Genomic DNA, 22040 nt, shown 5'->3' on the forward strand with positions numbered 1-22040 from the left:
AATTTTTTTAAAAAGTTCTGATAATATGATAACCACGACAAGAGTAATAAACTAGTATAGAACAGATAATTGGCTATTTAAATAGATATGGTTCCTAAGTTACAAAACTCTGGTGGCTTTGGGAAGACTCGATGAGTCAGGAGTTATAATTAACTATATACTTACCCACAGGATTCTTAGCTCAGATTAAAAACAAACAAACAACAATGCAGATACTGTACTTACAAATTTTCACTAGATAAAAATGAACAAACCAAAAATTTCCATGAACAATTGTAGAGATTTAAAACAAATGTGTTTGGGTGTTTTGCTTGTACACATCTCTGTGCACAGCGTGTATGTAGTTTCTGTGGAAGGCAGAAAAGGGTGTCAGACCCCTGAAACTGGAGTTACAGACAGGGGTTAGCTGTCAGGCGGGTGCTGCCAACTGACCCGAGTCTTTTGAAGAACAGTCAGAGCCCCTGCCTACTGAGCCATCTAGCCAGCCCTACCATGGACAATTTTAACTGAAGTTGAAAAGCCTGAAAATTCTGATTCAGAGTTTTAATTTATCAGATCTCCAGTTTTAAAATTACAAAGAATTTAATGAAGATTTGTAGTTACCGCTCAGAATAAAATCTTCTGTCACTTGATAGGAGATCATACAGCTGTTGAATGTGAGCAAGGCCCGGTAAGAAGATCAATACCGCTCCTTCGATATTTCTGAACTGAGGACTTTTGTCTGAGAATTTAAAAGATAACATATTCAAAATAAGATAGGAACAGCATATAAAACAATACACGCCTCTGGCTGGTAGAAGTATTTTATTAAAACAAATAGAAAGATACCTAAGTATACAAGAAGTTCCAGAATGAGGTCCAGGTTGATTTTGTGAGGGTTCATGTAGAGAATAGCGTGCTGAGTGCGGCTACTGTACTTCTGGTAGAATGGATTTAATTCAGCACTTGCTCCACTCTGAACTGGGATGTATTCCTAAAAGGAAACCCAACCAGAGAAAGCTGGAAAAAAATGTATTTTGGAGATGTAGCTGTAGCTCAGTGGGAGAGCATCTGTAATTAACAAGTGTGAGAGGTCCAAGGGTTCAATTCCCACAGTGGCAAACAACTGAAACCACAACCCCCCCCCCCCAAAAAAAAAACCATATTTTTATAACAGAAACAACAGGGTGCTATCTTTAAATAGAGCTCCTGTTATTGCTGCCATTATTGCTACAATACAGCAAAAGTACAGTCAATTAGTTAAGTGTGCCTGAAGCAGGCTTGCTGTGCCACCTGGCTCGTCTGGAACTCAGACTCCAGGGATCCTCACAGCCCAGGTCCGAGTAACTGGGGCTGCAACTCTGTACCACCATGCCCCACTTAACCTAGAAACTGCAGGAAGCGTGGGAAACCTCACCATTCTCCTATGCTTTAACTCATCAACAACGAAAGCCTATATTTATGTTTCCATGCTCATATAGAAATAATCATAGAAAAACATACGACACTCGCATGTGCGTTTTTCTGTAGCAGTCAAAGAGCATTCAGGCTAAAGAGTCTGTGACAGCTTTAATGAAGGTAGTTTACACCTCTTCATTCTTTCTACACTCTACCTTGGCTACCAAGTTCTCATCAACTCGTCTGAAATACCCCTCTAAGCCTTTCTTCAGTTTTTAATTTTTATCTTTGTTGTTTTAGAGAAAACCCCATAGATGATGATGGTGATGATGATGATGATGGTGGTGATGGTGATTATTATTTTTGGCTTCTCTGTTTAATTTAAAGATAGACCAATTTTGTGTTTCCGGCAGTTTGTATTCCCTCACGCAATACAAATTAAGTAGCACAGATGTGGTGGAGAGACTGGACCTGATAACATTGCTAAGGGAGAGTCATGGGCTTCTGCGTAATTCTGCAATTGCAAAATTGCGGCTAACGCCCTAGCAAAAACTGTTCGCCTTGAACAGCTTCATTACCCATCTAATGTTGGCTCTGCCAAGACACAGGCTGCTAAAAAAACAAAAGCAAAGAGCCTGCTTCAGGACGGCACTGTCTCCTGAGTCACAGCAGAAAACAATCACTGGAAGTGCATTTCCCAGTCACAGTCACTGCTATGAAGCTTTCTGAATGTTGCTTTGTGTTTATGTAGTTCTTGACTCTACACTTATCTAAGGGGCCCAAATAGTATAAAAGACAACTAAAATACCACAAATCTGTTTATGCTCACAACTGTTACCGGATTCACAGTGCTCGCCACAGACTTTAGACTCCGAGGCAGGCTGTACGCTGGATGGTTACTGCCTCTTTCAGGGTATTTTCTTTTTACCTGATACTTTTTGATTCCCCCAGCTTTACTTGTAACATTTATGGTAATTTCTTCCTCCTCCTCCAGAAACTTCTGACAATACTCGGAGTCTTTCTCCAGTACAAAGCCTGTTTCTTCTACTATGTCTTCAAGATGAAAAACCTGCAGATAAGGCCAACAGTGGACTCTGTCATTCCAGCAAGTGCCATTAACCAGAGCAGAAAGCACTGTCTTGTGATTGTCACTAAACTAAGTTGGAATGAGGAAAAGATTTCTGTCAGTGTAACTGGGATTAAAGAATGTAACTCACACGAAAGGGTCTGTTGCTAAAGAAACTACACTTTAGTTTGGCTTTTAAAGGAAATGGTCAGAAGAGGAGACTGGCTGAAAACAGAGTACCTTACTGAGGGTCCCACCTTCAATCTAAACATGACTTGATGTGGACGTCTCACTTCCTGAGGTCTGTTGTCAGCACCTGGATCACACTCCCCCATCCTTCCCACTCTCAGGCAAGCACAGGCCACCTGACTGTGAAGCCCTTTTCCCAGTCCTGCCCAACCTGTAGAGTCTAGGAACTAGTTCTGGGCTTAAAGTGCCAATGTTCTAGAAAATTGATACAAATGGTCTGCCTACATACAAGCACAAGCACACACACACACACACACATGTACACGCACACGCACACACACATACTAGAGATAAAGTAAATTTACCTCAACAGGGTAACTTCTTCCTGAAATTCTGAGAATAGGACAGTGTGTGAAATATGTGGAGAACTTGTCGCTGTCCACGGTGGCGCTCATCAAAATCAAGTGTAGGTCAGAACGTTTCTGCAAGATTTCCTTCAGGATAACAAGCAGGAAATCCGACTGGACACTTCTCTCATGGACCTAATGGAAAGCCAACATGAAATCAATCACATGTAGGGTCTCAGAATAAATAATCTGATGCTTGGATCTACTCACACTTACATTTGAATATAGTCAGGACATGTGGGGTGATGAAGCTGGATGTTCAAATAAGGCTGATCTTAGAACTAAAACTACATTTATTCTCTAAGGACTGAAGTCAGTGATGAGAATTAGCATATAAATAACAACAGCAGTAGGACTCTGCACTAGGAGATGCTTGGAAATCATTCAGACATAGCTGACAAGATCAGATTTCACTTAGAGGTAAGCCTGACAACTAACGCTCTGCTAGTCACTCGGAAGTACATAATTACCACCACAGAAGACAGACGGTTGGCCTAGCTACTAAGTAGGAAAACTGAGCTGAGCAGGAGGAGGCTGACCAGGTCTTTACCACTGTCCAGAAAAAGGATTTCCCTGCCCTTCTGACACATGCATCTAAAGAGGGACTCTATGCTTACTACAAAACACAGAAGCTGTAAGGAGGACTCTAACCTTGCTACAGGCCTAGATAATGTATACTGATAGAATGCAGCAAGTGTCTGCCACATGTATACATGCCTACTGTGCTCTCACCTAGATAATGTATACTGATAGAATGCAGCAAGTGTCTGCCACATGTATACATGCCTACTGTGCTCTCACCTTCTGTACTCTGACATATTTTTGTCCTAATTTGTAACAAAGAGGAAGTACATTAAGATAGTAAGTAACTTTCACAGTCTGTTTGGAAGGCAGACAATTCTGCTTAAGCATTCAAGCCTAGGGATCAATTATTCCCTGGATTCATCTGTGTGCTTGACCGCTTAGAGTATGACTTTGGGCAAGTTATGTAAATATCTCTGAGTCTAATTATTCCTCCATACAAATGAGGAAAGTGTCATGGAGTTATGTGACACATAACTCACACAAATGGCACAGTGCAAAGTCCAGGGGACATAAACAGTAAGGAACTGGCTTGTGGCATACGCTGAGAATTAACAAGCAATTAAGACAGAAGGTACTGAATGTACTGTAAGAGAACTTGCTGAAAGCTGGTGTATGAGTCTGAATGGTGGCACAGACAGACAAAAACAGGATGAGAAAGGGAAGGAAAAGTAGTTGGGTCACCATGAGTGCATAAAGCCATGGATTCAATTCCTGGTACCCAAAATACACAAACAAGGGCACGGAGAAACAGCTCAGTAGTTAACAGTACTGTCTGCTCTATAGCTCAGTGGTTAACAGTACTGTCTGCTCTTGCATTCCAGCACCAACATGTAACTCTAGTTCCAGGTGATCTAATGCCCTCTTCTGGCCTCTGCAGGCAACAGGCATGTACATGGTGCACAGACATGTATGAATCCAAAACACCCACATGCCTCCATCCCTCTCCTCATACAAGATTTAAAAAACCCAGAGTGTCAAGAGGGTTCATAATATAGTTCAGGAACTAAAATCAAAATGATGACTTGGGCCCTGGGATGGGAGCTATACAAGACATAAAGCTAAAGAGGTAACTAGTGATAGCCATGCAAACCATGTAAACCTAATAATTAAGGAGTTGAGGCTTCAGTCTAATGAATCTAAATCATCTTAAAGCAGAATCATGTGGTCTAAGTCTTATCTATGTAACTGAAAAAACCAGAAGCCACAACAAGGAAACTGGAGAGGGCTGTTCACAAAGGCACACACACCTTGGAAACTGAGGTGAGCTCAAGGCCACTCTGAGCTGTGTAGACTCTGTGCCACAGGAAAAAAAAAAGCAACTCTGGACTGTGGGTATAGTGCAGAGAATGAAAGCAGGAAGTTAATTCATGAGACGATGTTGCAGTAACTCCAGATACTGGTGACCCTTACAAGGAGCCAGACCAATGAATGCAGAGAAAAGTGGGTGGAGTTAAAGGAAAACAAATGTAACTATGAGGCTGAGTTAAGGGGGACATGGGCTTTTGGTTGGGTGCTTTTACTGTGGTGACCAGAGAGTAATGGCAGGGCTCCCTCACTGGCGTCAGGAGACAAGTGGGGTAAGTTAAATAAGGATCAGCAGAGAAGCTCAGTGAACCTGAAGTTCCCAAGACTCAAAGCATCTAGAAGGCGTCTATGTCCCAAGGTCACGACGGAGATCCTGTGGCTCCCAGAGACTTGGAAAATGTCACCAGAAAGATGAAAATGAATTGCAGTCAGGACTGTAACATGCATAACATGCACTAGAGCTAATAAAGGCGCGTGGCATTAAGTGCCCCTCTTTCTGTGGTCAGAAGGAGCGTGAGCACAGCCAGCAACGAAGGAACTTAGATCCCACACCGACTACACACGCCACAGCCAGAGGAGGCTCTGCCCCGAAAGTGTCCTGTGAGAATAACAAACTGTCCCAGCTCTCTCTACCCCTTAAGTGCTGATGAATTCCACTGACTAATATTTTTTAAAATATTTTTACTTTTTAAAGATTTATCTTTATTTTATGTGTATGAGGGTTTTGTCTGAAAATATATGTATGTGCACCAAATGTGTGCCTGGTGCCTGAGGAGGCCAGAAGAGGGTATCAGATCCCTTGGAACAGGAGTTACAGATATGATCTGCCGTGTGGGTGCTAAGAAATGAACTTGGGTCCTCTGGAAGAGCAGCAAGTGCTCTTAACTTCCAAGGCATCTCTCCAGGTCCAGATTTTGTTTTTAATTCGGTGTCTGTGTTGGGGTATGTGCATGTGAGTGCAGTGGATGCTGGGAATGGAACCCAGGTCCTCTGCAAGAGCAATGATAGCTCTTACCTGCTGAGCCTCTGCTCCAGCCCCTCCCTGGGACTTGTTCACTATGATGCTCAAGAGGCTGATGATATCAGAAGCTTGATGCAGTTAATCCTGTCTTTGGGTAGTCAATATCAAACCATCAAAAAACACAGCTTCTGCAAGCTGGTCTGGATTTTTAAATTAGCATTCACACTGCTTTGTCTTAAAAGAATTTTTTTGCTAACTATTTAGGTTCCAAGAGAACTTACTCTCTGATATAAGTAAAATTTTTCACTGATGGATACATTTGCACTTTGGCTCACATTGACACATCTGGATCCCACGGAGAGCGGTGTCTCTATCTTCTTCTGTATCCTATGGCTAACTCTTCCACGGGCGAGCCCATAGCCACCCAGCTTCATTCTAACATCTAATCTATCATGGTACAATATGCTATCTACCCCACAAGGGGAAAAAAACACTCTTTAAAGAAAAGTCATCCTTCTCACTTATTTATTAGCAGAGTATTAATTAGACTTAAAATTGTCTTTACCTAAATTTGTCTAACAAGAAAACAGGTAAATAGATAGGAGACATCTGAGTCTATAGTACTTTAAAGCCATTTGAAGATCATGTGAGATGAAGTGGGATGAGAAAACCACCAACTAACGGACATGTGAAATACACACCAAAAGTATGAATTAAACCACCAAAACTGTTTTTTCCTGGACTGTGAGATTGTAATTTTTGTTTTTCTAATATTTCCTAACACAAAAGAGGAAAGTAATCTAAAAGTAATCTATATATAATCTTTTCATTGCAAATCAATGAATGAGCCAGTGTGGCATCACATGCCTGTAATCTTAGTACTTGGCAGGCTGAGACAGGAAGACTGATATGAGGGGCCAGCCTGGGCTACACAGCAAGACCCTGTCTCAGGCAGGCAGTGGTGGCACATGCCTTTAATGCCAGCACTTGAAATGCAGAGACAGGCGATCTCTGAGTTTGAGGCCAGCCTGGTCTACAGAGGGAGTGACAGGACAGCCAAGGCTACACAGAGAAACCCTGTCTTGGGAAAAACAAAGGACCATCTCAAACAACCCACAGTGTAAGTAAACTTTCCTACTGTGCTTTCCAACCAGCTTCTGTCTTTTGCATACTGAGGTCGTCTCCCACTATTCCATGCTGATCTAGAACTTGAGGTAGTCTTCCTGTTTCTGCCAACTAAGCACTGAAATTTACAGGTTTCAGCTCTCCTGCCTTGATAGACAGATTTAATACTTTCTGAAAAAAGAATTGGTATCTATCTCTTCTTGAAGAAAAAATATTAGCAAATCAGTTTACTAGAGTAGGCTGGTAAATATCTCAAACAGTCATAACTAAAACTTGGGGCATAATTCAAATGTATACTGAAATTTGATTTACACCAAAGAATATTTAGAGATAAAAAAATGCATGTCGATGATTCCTTGTGTTCTGTGAAAGAGATAGAGAACATCTGTGTGTCCTGAAACAGCTCCGTGTGGTGGGTGAGGAGCAGACACTGGTGGAGGGGAAGGCAGTGTCAGAGCGCCAGGGTCTGAGCCTCTAGCTATACAACTGAACCTCCACGTACCTCAATCTCTTCAACTGTAAAATAAAAACATACACCGCACCACGATGCTGACAGGGTTAGACGAACATGCGCTTGTGTCTGTGTGATCCTTTGAACAGCATCAAGCATACAGCAATAGGATATAGCACTTACCCAGAAAATCCATTAACACAAGGCATTTGCTAGATGCAACTAAATCATTAGTTGGATGGTGAGTGATATGTACAAGCAAAGCATTGGTTAGTGTCACCAGCCACAGCGGTTTAATACAAACATGTTTAGAATGTATCTGGACACAATCATAAAACCTCCTTACCTCATCGACAATGACATGAGACACATCAGCCAGAAGACCATCTTCCTGAAGTTTCCTTAGCAAAACTCCAGTTGTACAATACAGTAGCCTGGTAGATTCACTAGCTCGAGATTCCATCCGGATCTGATAGCCACACAAAGAATTCTGCGGGCAGAACAGAGGGACCGTGAGTGAATGAGCCGCAAAGATGCAGCACAAGCGCCCATGTGGTGCTCCGTGCAGCAGTGCAGGCACGTCTGCTTAGGCACTTCATTATCAGAAGTCTTTCAAGCTGGACATGGTGGCTCACACCTGTAGTTCTACCACTCAGGAGGCTGAGGCAGGAGCACTGCTGTGAGTTCAAGGCCAGGCTGGGTTACAGTGGGTTCCACGCTGCCTTGGGCTACAGTATGAAGTCTTACCTCAAAGGTCAAAAGTATATTTTTATACTTTTCAGTTGTGTGAAGCTATAAGATTTGTTTTGATAATTTTAAACTTCAAATCTTATTTAGTGTGCCCAAGTGTAGGCTTGTGCAAACTATGGTGCACATGTGGAGACAGGAGGATGACTGTTGGTTCTCTTCAGTCATCCTATAGGATCTGGATTCAGCCTGTGGACAAGCTGCCTCTACCTTCTCAGCCATTCTCCAGCCATTGTTCATTCTTCCTTTTTGAACAACCTAATATTCTTAACTACCTTGTTCTCTTTTTTCTGTTCACTGAAAAGAATGGAATCCCGTAAGGATACATTCCACAGAAAAGACTCAGAGAAACAGGAAGCCGTATGATATGTATCAAAGTCAAACCTGAATTATCAGTATTCTTTGAATGGCAAGTGGTAACATATTTGAATATTCAGTTATCAGAGCGAGTACATGGTACAGGTCCTGAGAGCGAAGCAGAGTCGGGTCACTGCTCACGGAGACAAGAGCAGAGAACAGGCCTTACCCTTCCGCCGGGTCCACCGTCACAGCCCAGCTCTTCACACACCCTGCTGGCTAAGCTCACTGCTGAGATTCTTCGGGGCTGGGTGCAGACGATGTTACATTTCTGTGCTCCACACTCATTTAGGAGCAGATCTTCCAACAGGAAGTGTGGCACCTGGGTGCTCTTGCCACTTCCTGTCTCACCTGCCACGACCACAACCCGGTGCCTCTTCAGAGTTTCCACAATGGAGTCCCGGTGTTTGAACACAGGCAACTGCTGTCTTTCCTTCAGGAGTCTCTGATACTTGGGTGTGCTCTGCAGCCTCCTGAAGAGGTTCCTAACAGGCGCCAGGTCTTCTGCATTTGTTGGCTCCAAGGACAGTGCAGAAAGATCCTCATCGGAAACTAAGTTTTCCCAAGACTCCTCAGGATCCTCAGAGCTCTCTTTCTTATTCTCAGGATGCTGCTGCTGCAGTTGCTGCTGCTGCTTCAACTTACTCAAAAGCTTGGCAATAAAAAGATCCCGTGGTTTATTGGTTTCCATTTTATTGAGTTCCTCCTTTTTCTTTTCTTCATCGCTCCATTCCAGCCAAACATCCCGGTATGTGGGAGGGAGTAACTGATGGACAGACTGAAAGGGAAAGTGGCAGCTAGGTTAGACTGTGCTGACTCAGAACTCAGTACTCGAGAACATAGGGGGGTTGACTATATCTTTTTTTTTTTTTTAAGAAGATTTATTTATTTATTTTATGTATATGAGTACACCATTGCTATCTTCAGACACACCAGAAGAGGGCATTGGATTGCATTACAGATGGTTATGTGGTTGCTGGGAATTGAACTCAGGACCTCTGGAAGAGCAGTCAGTGCTCTTAACCACTGAGCTATCTCTCCAACCCTTCCTTGACTCTATCTTAAAATGTAGCTTTATCTTTAAACTTTAAAGTCACTAATAGGAGAGGCATACACATAGGCTGTCAATTCATATGCACAATAGTTGGTCTCTTGATTTAATGGCTATGTGACTGGGTAGGAGTAAGATAATGTCTCTGGTTTCTGTCTCTGCATTTAAAAATAGCTAACAGAGTACCTGTGAAGTGCTTACTTCTAGAGCTCAGTAAACTATGGAATGGATGTTGACTTAAGTGTTCCTGCAGGGCTAGTACACAATGAACCACAGAGCATCTGTGAACAGAAAGCTCCCTGTGAGACAGGCAGTGGCACTGCCAAGTCAGAGTATCTTACAAGGACGACACCAAACGGACCCTCAGTCACTCTACTTCCCCGCTACCAAAGAGCAATTCCCTCTGGGGCAGCAACAGTCGCTTTCACCAAGCACATAGAGCTTATAATACTTTACTCGGTAAAGTTAGAGAAATAAGACATTATGAACTTTGGCAGAAAAGTTCAACTGTTTGGACTCCTACTTACTTACTTAAACACTTAAACACTTGTGGTGGTTTGAATGACAATAGCCCCACAGGATCACGGCTGAAGGCTTGGTCCCCAGTTAGTGGAACTATTTGGACAGATTAGGAGGTGTGGCCTTGTTGGAAGAAGTGCGCTAACAGGAGTAGGCTTTGGGTTTTCAAAGTCCACACCAGGTCCGCCCCTCCCCCACCCCCACCCCCATCTGCTGACTGTAGGGCAAGACACAAACTCTCTGCACTGCTCCAACCTACTCTGTCTGCTTCTTGCTGTGATGATCATGAACTGACCCTCTGAAACTGCAGTGAGCCCCTAAGTGAATGCCTTTTTTTGTTTTTTAAATAAAAGGTGCCATGGCCAAGGTGCCTCTTTACACAACACTTCCTATGAAGATGGAGAAACATGTTCATTGTGAAAAGGACATGCCGGCAATCTAAAGTTTAAAAAGAGCATGGCGCTCTCTCAAAGAGAAAAGAGCATGGCGCTCTCTCAGAGAGCGGCTTCCTTCAGTAGGACTTCATTCTGCTTTAAACTCTAAGCACACAGCTGATGTAACCCAAAATTGAAAACTGGAACCACCTGTCTATATTTTTAGGTGGGAAGACTGAGTTTTATGAGAAATCTCATTGTGTTCTCCAAAATCCTCCAAACTCCGAGTTTCGGATTTTAGACTCAGGGCCACTGGCACATACACAGTGGAGTACACTGGGGCAGACTCTGTTTGTTTTATATATGCCTTCCACAGAAAGCCTGAAATTAATCTTATGCAATGCTTTCAATAATTTCATTCGCAAAAGTAAATTTCTCAGTGCAGACTTTTCTACGAGGCATCACGTCTGTGCTGAAGGACTTGTGTTTTAGAGCCTTTCGGCCTGCAGAGTTTTACATCAGGGATGCTCCACCTGCATGGGCGTCGTTGGAAGCATCAAGGCCTAAAGAGGCTCACCTGCCCTTTCACGAGACGATAAAGGGCTAGCGTGGCTCCCAGGTGCTGGGCTTGCATGCCATCCTCTGTTAAGATTGTAGGGCACACCACCAGCACATCATTTTCAGACTTGATGACCCTTACCCTAAAAAGAAGAATGAAAATAACAATAAAACCTTTTTAAAAAGAATTGATGAGGTCAGATCAAAAAAGTTAGCAATTCATTAACATCAGACTTAAACTTACAACAATTATTAAGTATTCTGTGGGAGGCCCTGCATTATGAAATGATTTATAAGCAATGGGAACTAGAAATGAGGAATTAAGAATTTCTTAAATGCCTACTTGATCCACATTTTGCTTCTGAGATAAAGCCTCCCTCTACAGGCCAGGATAGCTTTGAACTCTCTCTGTAGCCCAGGCTAGCCTAGAACTTCTGCTTCAACCTCCTTTTCTATGTGCTGGATTACAAGTATGAACCAGCAAGCCTGACATTTCAAAATGTTTACACAATTTACAAGAAACTAAAGAATTTTCACTTCACAGTTTTCTAAAAGTTCATTCAGTTAACCAGAAAAACATACCTACATTTCCAGTATCTACCTACTGGAACTTTCTCAAAGGAAGGATTTGGACTCTTGGGAAGATTCTTCCTGACCCAATCGATAAGAAATTGTTTGGGAGATTTTCCAGTCCAGCTCCGAGCAGTGTAGTCAAAGTTCCTTACATCATGAGGTTCTTTCTTTTTACCTTAAATGGAAGGCAAAGACTTGTTCTTTAAAAGTGGTAACAGCAATATAAATTCTCTATGGAGCGATCAGCGTGCTCTCCCTTTTAGGAACAGCATGTCTGAAGAGAACAGGGGAAGGAGGACCAGACAAAGGTTCACTCTTCTCTAGGTGAAGCAATCCTCTTCATGGATTGAACAACAGAACATCCTGAAGCTTTTGTTGTTGTCGCTGTTAGTTTGGAGACAGGGTCTCACAGGACCCAGGAAGACCCGAAACTTGCTTTGTAGCCCAGGGCGATCTTGAACTCTTGATCCTCTTTGTCTTCTTCCCACACCTGGCTGACCTTGAGGACCTTATGCATGGTCATATTTACTGAATGACAAGTAGTTACTGGAAACAATATGTCAGATACCATTTCTCTGCTTCACACAGCCATCAATACCTGCTTCAGTGGCTCCCTGGTATATCTAAAATTAAGTGCTCATTCTTGGCAAGGGCCCTGAAAGGCTTCTGTGGTCCAGCACTACCTATCCTATGCTGCTCCTCCCTCATACTGCCAGTACTCAGGCAATTCTGTAAATGTCTCACGTGTGCTTGGCCCAGTAGCTACCAGCCTTGTGGTTAGAAACCAATTACAGTTTCAAATTGTCAATTATACTAGTCACATCTTAAGTACTCAATGTTCATGTCAAATAACACAGATATAGTACGTCTTGATTACAGAATATCTGTCGAATAAACTCACTTTTACAGAAAGAGTTTTAACATTATCTCTCCTCTTTGGAGTTTGTTTGTTTTTTCCCCACTAGTTTGCCACTAGGATAACTCCTGATCATTTGTCAGGTTGTCTGGTTGTCCTCAGAACTAATACTACAAGGAAACAAAAGTGTGCAAGACCCTGGGCTTGATCTCCAAGAATAAAAACCACAGCTCAAATTAGAGCTCTCTACTCTATTATTATTATTAAAATTGTATCTGTCTGCGTGTGTCTGTATATCTGTCTGTGTGTGTATATGCATATGAGCACAGATGCCCATAACAGGGTGTCAGATCCCTTGGAGCCAGAGTTACAGGTCCTTCCAAGCCCCCAAAGCATGTGCTGGGAACTGAACTCGGGTCCTCTACAAGAGCAGTATGTGCTGTAACTGCTGAGCCACTTCCCCAGGCATACTCTATTATGGAAAGCTTTCTCTGAAAGCACAAATCATGATGTAAAAATCTCTGTGCTCACATTCCATACTTAGATTACACAAATAAAGGAGACTGGTTATTTGTTCACATAACTCCTTTTATTTGCACAATAATGATTCAATAAATACTACTGAATGAGTGAATAATTTTAAAAAGCCTATCACTTAATATAGGTGTGGCCTGTCATATAATCTGATAAACATGCAAAGAATACAACTACCAAGTGCAGCAATACACAGAAATGTCTGATCGCTCACATCTCGGGTCATGGAGGACTTAGGGAGTCAGGAAGTAGTACTGTCTGAGTTGTGCCTTGTCACTAGGGGCAGCAAGCTGGGCAAAGGAATGGAACTGTCAAAGGACAGATGCTGTAAGGACTTGAGTGGCTCTAACACTGGAAAACAAAGTGGAAACATACAAGTGAATCCGAATGCAAGAGCTCTCAACTGTAATGGAAGGCTTTGGGCTTATAACTAAAGGTGTTTCACTGGAGACGCTGGGGACACAGCCTCTACAGGTCACCTGCCTCAGTGTGCAAGACCCTGGGTTTTATCTCCAAGATTAAAAACCACAGAAGCAACAAATAAAGAAGGTTTAAACAGAGAACTTGCATTTACATAAGCCCTCATTCCTATTTTCCAGAAAGACGGTGTCCTAGTTTGCTTTCTGTTGTTAAAAATTAAAAAGCACTCTGATTAAAGACAACTTTGTGAAGAAAGGGTTATTTGGCTTACAATTCCCAGGTCATAGACCATCACTGAGGAAAGTCGAGAAGCACAGCAGAAACCCTGGAGGATGCTTGCTGGCTCACTCCTGCCTCATGCTTAGCTAGCTTTCTCACACAGTCACGGACCACCTGTCAGAGAATGGTGCTCTCACAGTGGGCCGGGCCCTCCTAAATCAGTTATCAATGACGAGAACCCATCACAGACATGCCAAAGACAAGTCTGATAAAGACAAGACTGCTTTTTCAGGGACTGGAGAGAGAGAGCTCACTGTGGTTAAGGGAATATCCTGCTCTTGCAGAGGACCTGAGTTTGGTTTCCAGAACCCATGTGGGGCAGCTCACAGCTGCTTGTAACTCCAGCTCTAGAGTGTCCAACACCCTTCTGGCCTCCTTGACACTGATTTGCACAAATCTGAAACAAACCCACATACGTGACTGTAGATAGTGTCAACTTGACAGTTAAAATCTAGTTGTCAAGTTTGGAGAATGAACCAGAGAGTGATGGCTTGGCCATGTCTCTGCCAAGACAAACTGCTCCCAGTGAGTCATCATACTGTTATCACCTTAGAGAAACCCCTGGAAGCACAGTTCTACTGTCAGCTGAAGTCTGCCAAAATGCAAGGCAACAGCCCTGCTCCAAGTTTACCTTTCTCTTCTTCAGTAGCAGCTGCAGATTTTTCAAATAAATGAAAGTTTAAAGCACTTTCACCTTCTGTGGCTGGAGGAGGCTTTTTCCTCTCATTTTGCTGATGTGAAATCTTTATGGCTGGGTTGAATATTGGATGATCTTCTAAAGTTTCCATTTCTACCAAGAAAAAAATGTTTAGTTTTATATATTTTCTTTTCATGCTTTATATTTTGCAAATATAGTTTAAAAGCATGCCTTCTTTTTCATTTATACCCAGTTACTTAATAATTCTTACTTAGAATCTATGCTAGACACCAAGTGCAATTTACTAACTTTTGTAATGTATACTAAAAATAATTAGTAATTATAGGCTGAAAAAATAAACACTTTCATTAGAAAAATGTACACATAAGATCGCATTTGCATTGCTTTTTTGAATGGAAATAGCATTTTACATTATGAATCTAGGATCAGCAAACTATGACCTACACAGCAAAAGCTAGCCTACTGCCTTTTCTGTATCCTCTGTGAGCTAGCTGTTTACAGTTTACAATGAAAAAAAAAAAAAAAAAAGGTGCTAGGGAGACAGCCAGTGGCTAAAGGGATTTGACCTCAGATTCCCAGTGCCCACATGACTGGTGGCTGCCAACAGCATGTATCTGCAACCCTAGAGCTCGGGAGAGGTGCGTGGGGCAGGTGGGTCACAGGGGCTTGTTGCCAGTCAGCCTAGATAAAACAAAAGCCAGCTCTTGATTTTCGAGATCATGTCTCAAAAAATAAGTTCGAGCCGCACACTGTGGTACACGCTTTTAATCCAGCACTTGGGAAACACAGGAGGTGGGTCTTTGTGAGTTTGAAGCTGCTTAGTCTACACAGTTTCAGGACAGCCAAAGCTACATGGAGAGACTCCATCTCAAAACAAAACAAAACAAGAACAAAAACACCACCACCACCACCACCACCACCAACAACAACAACAAAAAAAACACCTGAAAATTATATGGAATATATAGGTTAGTGTTTGATTACAACACAATTTTTCATTTTTTAAAACTGATATGGCTCCTGTATGTTGAAACACTTGGAAGATTGTGTAGCAGAGACTGTAAGGTCCACAAAACCAACAGCATTTGACATTTGGCTTGCTATAGTAAACAGTTAACCAGTCTAAACTGTTAGGAAAGCACAGACACAGAATTATGATTCTACAAGTAAACATGTGAAAGGGTTTTTACCTCTTTGAAACTTCCTTATTTTCTCTTGAGCCTCTTTCTGGCCTTGCTTGTTTTTTTCTAGTTTGAAGGCGGCTGCTTGCTCCTTTGCGTCCAGAAGTCTGGCTGCAAGGTTCAAGTACCTTTGGTTCTTTCCCAAGTAAAATGATGAAAATTAAAAGAAAAAAAAAATCTAAGAACAGTTGATGTGACCACTACATTGTGTCAAAGTATATGATCCTCAGACCAAGTACATGTACTTCTAGAACTTTCCAGAGAGAAAACAAATACAAGACACATAAAAGGGCAGAGGAAAACTCAGAAAACACAGGCTGTAACTCTACAGAGCAACTGCTAGAGTTAAGCGCTCAGCTCCATTGACTACTGTCTCCCAGGTTGATAGAGGGCAGCAGATTGGAAGCACAGCAGCTTGTGGAGAGGCACAGGCTGGTGCTGTGTGGAATACAACGGTTATCACCACAGCAGAACCCCTCCACTACCTGTTGTGGGGCTGTTCTATGTGTAGACTCATGCCAAAGTGGAGTCTGACTCTGCCTCAAACCGACCCATTCATTCCAATCCTTCCTGCTTTTCTCTGTAGGACATAACACAACCATGCCTCCATTTTGTTTTTCTCTTCAGTGCTATGTAATACACTGATGACATTGTGTAGCCCACCCCATCACAGCCCAGTTAACGTTATATGCCGCAGAAGTGGAGCACTACACACAGTACGTAGTAACAGCCCATTTCAGTCTCCAGCAGCCCCCTGAACACACTACTCTACTTTCCATTTCTAGGATTTTGACTAGCACCTCGTGTATGTGAAGTTATACAGGATTTGATTTTTGTGACTGGCTTAGCTTACTAGCACAAAGTCCTCAAGCACCAACAGAGTTATCCCGTGTGCCAGGAATTTCCTTCCATTTTTACACACACGCTTTACTTTCTGACTTGTCCTTTGCTTGACAAAAGATTGCATCTACATTTTAGAGACTGCTATGAATATAGTGTACAGATACATTTTCCCAGACCCTGACTTCAAGTCTTTGAAGTATATATTCAGAAGGGGAGTTGTTGGTCATTTGGTGTGATGAATAAACCTGACTGCCAACTGAACAGCATCTGAAATCAATCAAACCCAAGCCAATGGACATTCCTATGAAGAATTTTCTTTCTTCTTTTTTAAAAATTGTATTTTTTTATAAATGATTTCTTTTACTTTTACATGCACTGGTGTTTGGCCTGCATGCCTGTCTGTGTGAGGGGTCAGATCCCCTGGAACTGGAATTATAGGCAGTTATGAGCTGCCATGCAGGTGCTGGGAATTGAAGCTAGGTCCTCTGGAAGAGCAACAGGTGCCCTTCACTGCTGAGCCCCATGAGGGGTTTTCTTAATCAGATTATTTAAAGAAGGAAGACTGGCTTCCCCCTAAACCTGGGCATATGAGGGCAGCCCCCACAAAAGGACATGGAAGAAGGAAGCTGCTTTTTGTCTGCTCAGCCTCACTCTTGCAGGCAGATCTGTCTACCCTGTTGCTGTGCCCAGGACTCAATGTAGCTCCTTTAGGATTCTAACAGACTGGAAATCAGCAGCTCCTCTGGAATCCTCCCAGTCTGGCACCAGACTGGGGCTGCACAGACATGCAGCCTAGGGAGTGGACAATTACTGGATTCTCAGTCTTTCTGTTGGGAAACTGTTGGACTTCCTGGACCACATATAGTAAGCTAGTGTAATAAATCTCCTTTTCACACACACATACACACACACATACACACACACACACACACACACACACACACACACACACACACACACTAACAAGATGGGGAGGTTTCTAAGTTATCCCCAGAACCACTCAATAATGCAAACCACGGTAAACACTACTCAACTAGATCTAAACTGTCAAGTTCTTTTGCAATCACCTGCCTTCAAGCCTGTGCTGGCTTTTTATTATTCAGCTGCCAAATACATTGTCTGGCTTTATAAAGGTTTCCTAGTTCCAAGTGAACCAGCTGTCCCTCCCATGTACCACTCTCTCCATCTCTATGGGTACCCATGTATTTGTAACACCCAAGGGTGCCTTGCATGGTTGTATTTCGGTACCTGTGTTAACGTTATTTTTACTAGTCTGAACCACATTCTTTGCCCATCTAGACTCTTGTATCCCTTAAGTTTCACTTCTTGAACATTCTGAGCCAATGCTCCAATCAGAAGAGTTCCTTTTCTGAATCACAGAGTAGATTTATATTGCCCTGCATAAAGTTATATATGTATGTGATTCTAATATAGGCCCACAACTGAAAATCTGTCTGAACAGGCTATAGAAGGAAGTTTCTGTTCCCTCCTCACCACTCTAGTTCTAAACATTAAAGTTTTTGTGTATCTTTTCAAAGATAGTACAAGTGTGCACCAGTATTTTTTTTCTTTTACACAAATGGACCCATCATATAAAATGTGCTATTTTGTAACTTCTATTATAATTTCCTTATCCATTTGGCTAGGACAGACAGGGTTCCTGTGAATAAAGTGGCTATTAACAACTGCATATAAAGTTTTCACTTTTCTTAAGTCACTATCTGTATATAGAATTGTTAGGTCGTTGGACCTGGAAATGGCATTCCAGCCCCTTGCTCCTCCATGGCTTCTGCTTCCGTCCCACCTGCAGGTTCCTGCCCAGCTTGAGCTCCTGCCTTGAGTTTCCTTCATGATGGACTGTAAACTGGAATAAGCCTTTCCTGCCCAAGTTGGTTTTGGTCATGGAGTTTACCAGGTAATAGAAAGCAAACTAAGAGGAGCTGTCAGAGTGAGCCGATGTTGTTTACCCTTCCCCTGAGAAAGAATTAGAGGGACAGTAAATGTGTGTTTAACTTTATGACAGAAGTCAGCAGACCCCATTACACTACACACCCTCCCTTAACCTTGGTTCTATGGATCTTTACATTTTGGTTAATGCATAGTGGTATTTCATAATAGTTTTCTATTTTAGTAACTTTAAAATTGTTTTAACATGTCCATTGTCCACTCGCATTATTTTTCTGAGGTATCTATTTTTAAAAAGTTCCTCATATAATTACAGACACTTTCTTGTCTGCTGCATTTTCTTCTTTAACTTGACTTTTTCACTGTTAATGTTTGGAATCTTAACTGTGTTGCAAAGGCCCATATGCTAAAGGCTTAGTCACGAGCCTCTCGTGGCAGAGCTGTAGGAGGCGGGGCTGTGAGACATTACATGAACAGTGTGCCCTTAGAGGGACACCGAGACTCCAGTCTCCTGGCTTTCTCTCCACTATGAGGTGAGCAGCTCCTCCACCCTTCGTTACATCACCTGCCTTCCTACAGGCCCTGAAGTAATGCAGCCAGATAAACTCTCTGAAGCTGGGAGCCAAAATAAACATTTTCAACGTTTTAAAGTTGACCCCCTTTGCAGCTTTGTCAGTGGTAGAAAGCTGATGAACACATTCAGCCTCAAGTCTTTATTCTGTCTGCAGATACCTATTTTTCTTTATGACCAGTGGCTTCTTCTGTATGAGAATATGGTTTGCCTTTCTTCTGTTGCTCAAAAAATTTAACATACTATTTACCCATAATAGTCATGTTAAAATATTTCATTATCTCTTTAAACATGGGAGAAATTTAATTAACACTTACTAGTTACTATGTGCCAACTTTTTACCTGTATGTTATTCTGTTACTTTTAACTTCATTTCCAAGAGTTATTTCTTCAATTTACAAGTGAGAAAAACAAAGACAAAATAAGGTTAAACCTCACGCCTGGTAACACCAGGATGCTGGAGGCCCGATTCAGAGTTCTACTCACAGGGTCAAACTTGTCTTCATCCTCTAAGCTTTTAGAACTCTCACTCTTTTCCTCTTCGTTCTGCTGCTCAGCATATCTCAAAATCCACTCTTTCATATTTACCTCCATGGTTTTTTCTTCCTTTTTTGGCTAAAAAGAGAAAACAAATATCTGAAAGATTGAGTTAGAAAAAAAATACTAAAACCATTAAGTTCTTCTTTTCTAAGTTTGTCGTAGTACAGAACAGCAGACATACACACGGCAAAAGTCACCAGGCAGGGGTGGCACATGCCTTCCATCCACCCTAGCACTCAGAGGCAGAGATCATCTCTGAGTTCCAGGACAACCAGGACTATACAGAAAAACCCTGTCTTGAAAATCATACAAACAAAACAACAACAACAACAAAAGATAAAAGTCATGTTATCTGCTATGTAGCAAAGGACAAACTGAACATTCTAAAAGAAGTGTAGATTTACAAAAGCCAAAGAATATGTTTGCTCACTTGCTTACAATCCCAGCCCAGGGAGGCTGTGGGAGGAGGACTGTGAGCTGTAGGTCAGCCTGGGATACACAGCTGGTCCCCACCACATACTAAGGAAATAAACTACAAGAACATGTCTGCCTTTATGTTTCTACTCGGTTTACTACTTTACTAGACTAAAAAGGAATTAAAGTAGCACCATTGAAAACTAGTGCTGGTGCTGAAAACAATATTTTTTTTAAAAACAGGGATGACACCTCCCCAGACATCTGATAATATGTAGAGTTCTTAAGAGAAATGCTCTAATGAACCACACGGCCCAGTGCTTATGTCCTCCTGTAATTCTCTTACACAGAGACCCTGGGCTTGGCCATGTGACCTGCTTCAACCAATACGATGCTATCAAACATGATTAAAGCATGAACTTACTAAGAATGTGTACACACAGGCTCATTAACCTTGAAAGACGGCTGGACTTCCATACATGTGCCACCTGCATCTGTGGACTCAACCAATCTCAGATACTGAATATTTAGGATAAAGTTGTATTAATACTAAAGGTGAGACTTTTTTCTTGCTATTAATTTCCAAACAATACAGTATAATAACTACATATGTGGCATTCACATTATTCTTGGAATTACAGATAACCTAGATGACCTGAAGCATGAGAGGATATGCAAAGGCTACGCCAAACAGTTTGCTAGCTTATTTGAGCACCACATGTGAGCAACCCCAAGCCAATCACAAGGTGAGAGCAAACCCAGCCAATCATGTGAAAGAGCAAACCCAGCCAATCACATGAAGAGACGGTGTAGAAACAGGGATGACTGGCTAGTCTCTGGGAGATGCATTAGTCACACAGTAAAGGAGCTATTTTGAATGTCCCAACATACTCCTAGAACAGACTAACTTTCAGCTGACCCTAGTCCAGACTACAGAAGCAAGGAAACAAGGAACCTGACTGAAGCTGCTACCTACTCGGGTCATTTGTAATAATAAAAGGAGAGACAGACGGTAATAGAACAGACTGGAAAGCCATTCAGTTACTTTACGAAGTAAAAATGCTATTTAAACCTAATATTTACATTTTTATGAACTACATGTACCTTATGCTGATTTTTTTTAGTTCACCCTTCTTTCCTTCCTTCCTTCCTTCCTTCCTTCCTTCCTTCCTTCCTTCCTTCCTTCCACCCTTTTTTCTGTGTTGGTTTGGATGGGAAAATGGCCCCCATAGGTTCATATAGTTGCATGCTTGGCCACAGGGAGGGTCACTGTTAGGAAGTACGGCCTTGTTGGAGTTACATGTGACTTTGTTGGAGGAAGTGTATCATTGGAGGTGGGCTTTGAGGTTTCGGAAGCACAAGACAAGTCCAGTGTCACTGTCTCTTCCTGCTGCCTGCAGATCCAGATGTAGAACTCTCAGCTTCTTATGTCCGCCTGCAAGCTGCCACGCTTCCCACCATGGCAATGATGGACTAAACCTTTGAACCTGTAAGCCAGGATCAATTAAATGTTTTCCTTTATAAGACTTGGTGTGATCACAGTGTCTCTTCGCAGCAATAAAAACCGTAACTAAGACATGCTCTCTCTCTGTTGAGGCAGGGTCTCAGTGCCAAGCCAGCCTTACCATAGGGATCTTCTCCCTTTGCCTTACGAATGATAGAATTCTAGGTTTTATGTTACCAATCCCAGCCTAATGTGTATGTGTTCTTGTGAGTATTTGCTACGTGTGTGTTGGTGCCTGTGGATAGCAGACGAGGCTATTGGATTCTCTGGTGCTGTTGTTCCAGGTAGTTGTGAACTGCCTGATACAGATGCTGGGCACAGAACTCAGGTCCTCTAAAAATAACCGCAAGTCTTCTTAACCACTGAGTCATCTCTCCAACCCCTCAAATATTCCTTTTTTAAATTACCTTAACTTTAGGGTCTTCCTCCTGTCCTTTGGTTTTCGTCTGCAGTGGAGGTGAAGGAGCAGCCTGTGTTTGCACAGACTGGAATCTTGGCCTACTTTTAGGTTGTTGCTCTTCAAATTCTTGACTGAATCCTTCAGGAAGTGCATCTTAAAACAAAATGTGTTGAAGATAAATATGCATATGATATACCAACCACACAAATACTTAAGCATATACACAGGCCCTGTGTATCTAGAACAGCTAATTCCATTCAGCCCTTCTTCTAAGAGAAATCCTAGGGGAA

General features: G+C 42.2%; 1 protein-coding gene across 2 annotated transcripts in view; it reads right to left on the reverse strand.

Moving 5' to 3' along the window:
- Dhx29 (DExH-box helicase 29) overlaps window positions 1-22040 on the reverse strand; it is a 46114-nt gene that overhangs the window by 15553 nt on the left and 8521 nt on the right. For both annotated transcript variants that reach the window (XM_034523324.2, XM_076916202.1), the window contains exons 5-16: window positions 21758-21903; window positions 19379-19507; window positions 15583-15709; window positions 14366-14524; window positions 11655-11820; window positions 11092-11215; window positions 8740-9348; window positions 7813-7956; window positions 2998-3174; window positions 2306-2446; window positions 829-973; window positions 604-721 (exon numbers count right to left, since the gene is read on the reverse strand). In XM_034523324.2, the coding sequence (XP_034379215.1) occupies window positions 604-721; window positions 829-973; window positions 2306-2446; window positions 2998-3174; window positions 7813-7956; window positions 8740-9348; window positions 11092-11215; window positions 11655-11820; window positions 14366-14524; window positions 15583-15709; window positions 19379-19507; window positions 21758-21903 (2185 nt within the window). The remainder of the gene's footprint in view (window positions 1-603; window positions 722-828; window positions 974-2305; window positions 2447-2997; window positions 3175-7812; window positions 7957-8739; window positions 9349-11091; window positions 11216-11654; window positions 11821-14365; window positions 14525-15582; window positions 15710-19378; window positions 19508-21757; window positions 21904-22040) is intronic.

Source organism: Arvicanthis niloticus, chromosome 19, assembly GCF_011762505.2.
Source record: "Arvicanthis niloticus isolate mArvNil1 chromosome 19, mArvNil1.pat.X, whole genome shotgun sequence".
Classification (NCBI taxonomy): Eukaryota; Metazoa; Chordata; class Mammalia; order Rodentia; family Muridae; genus Arvicanthis; species Arvicanthis niloticus.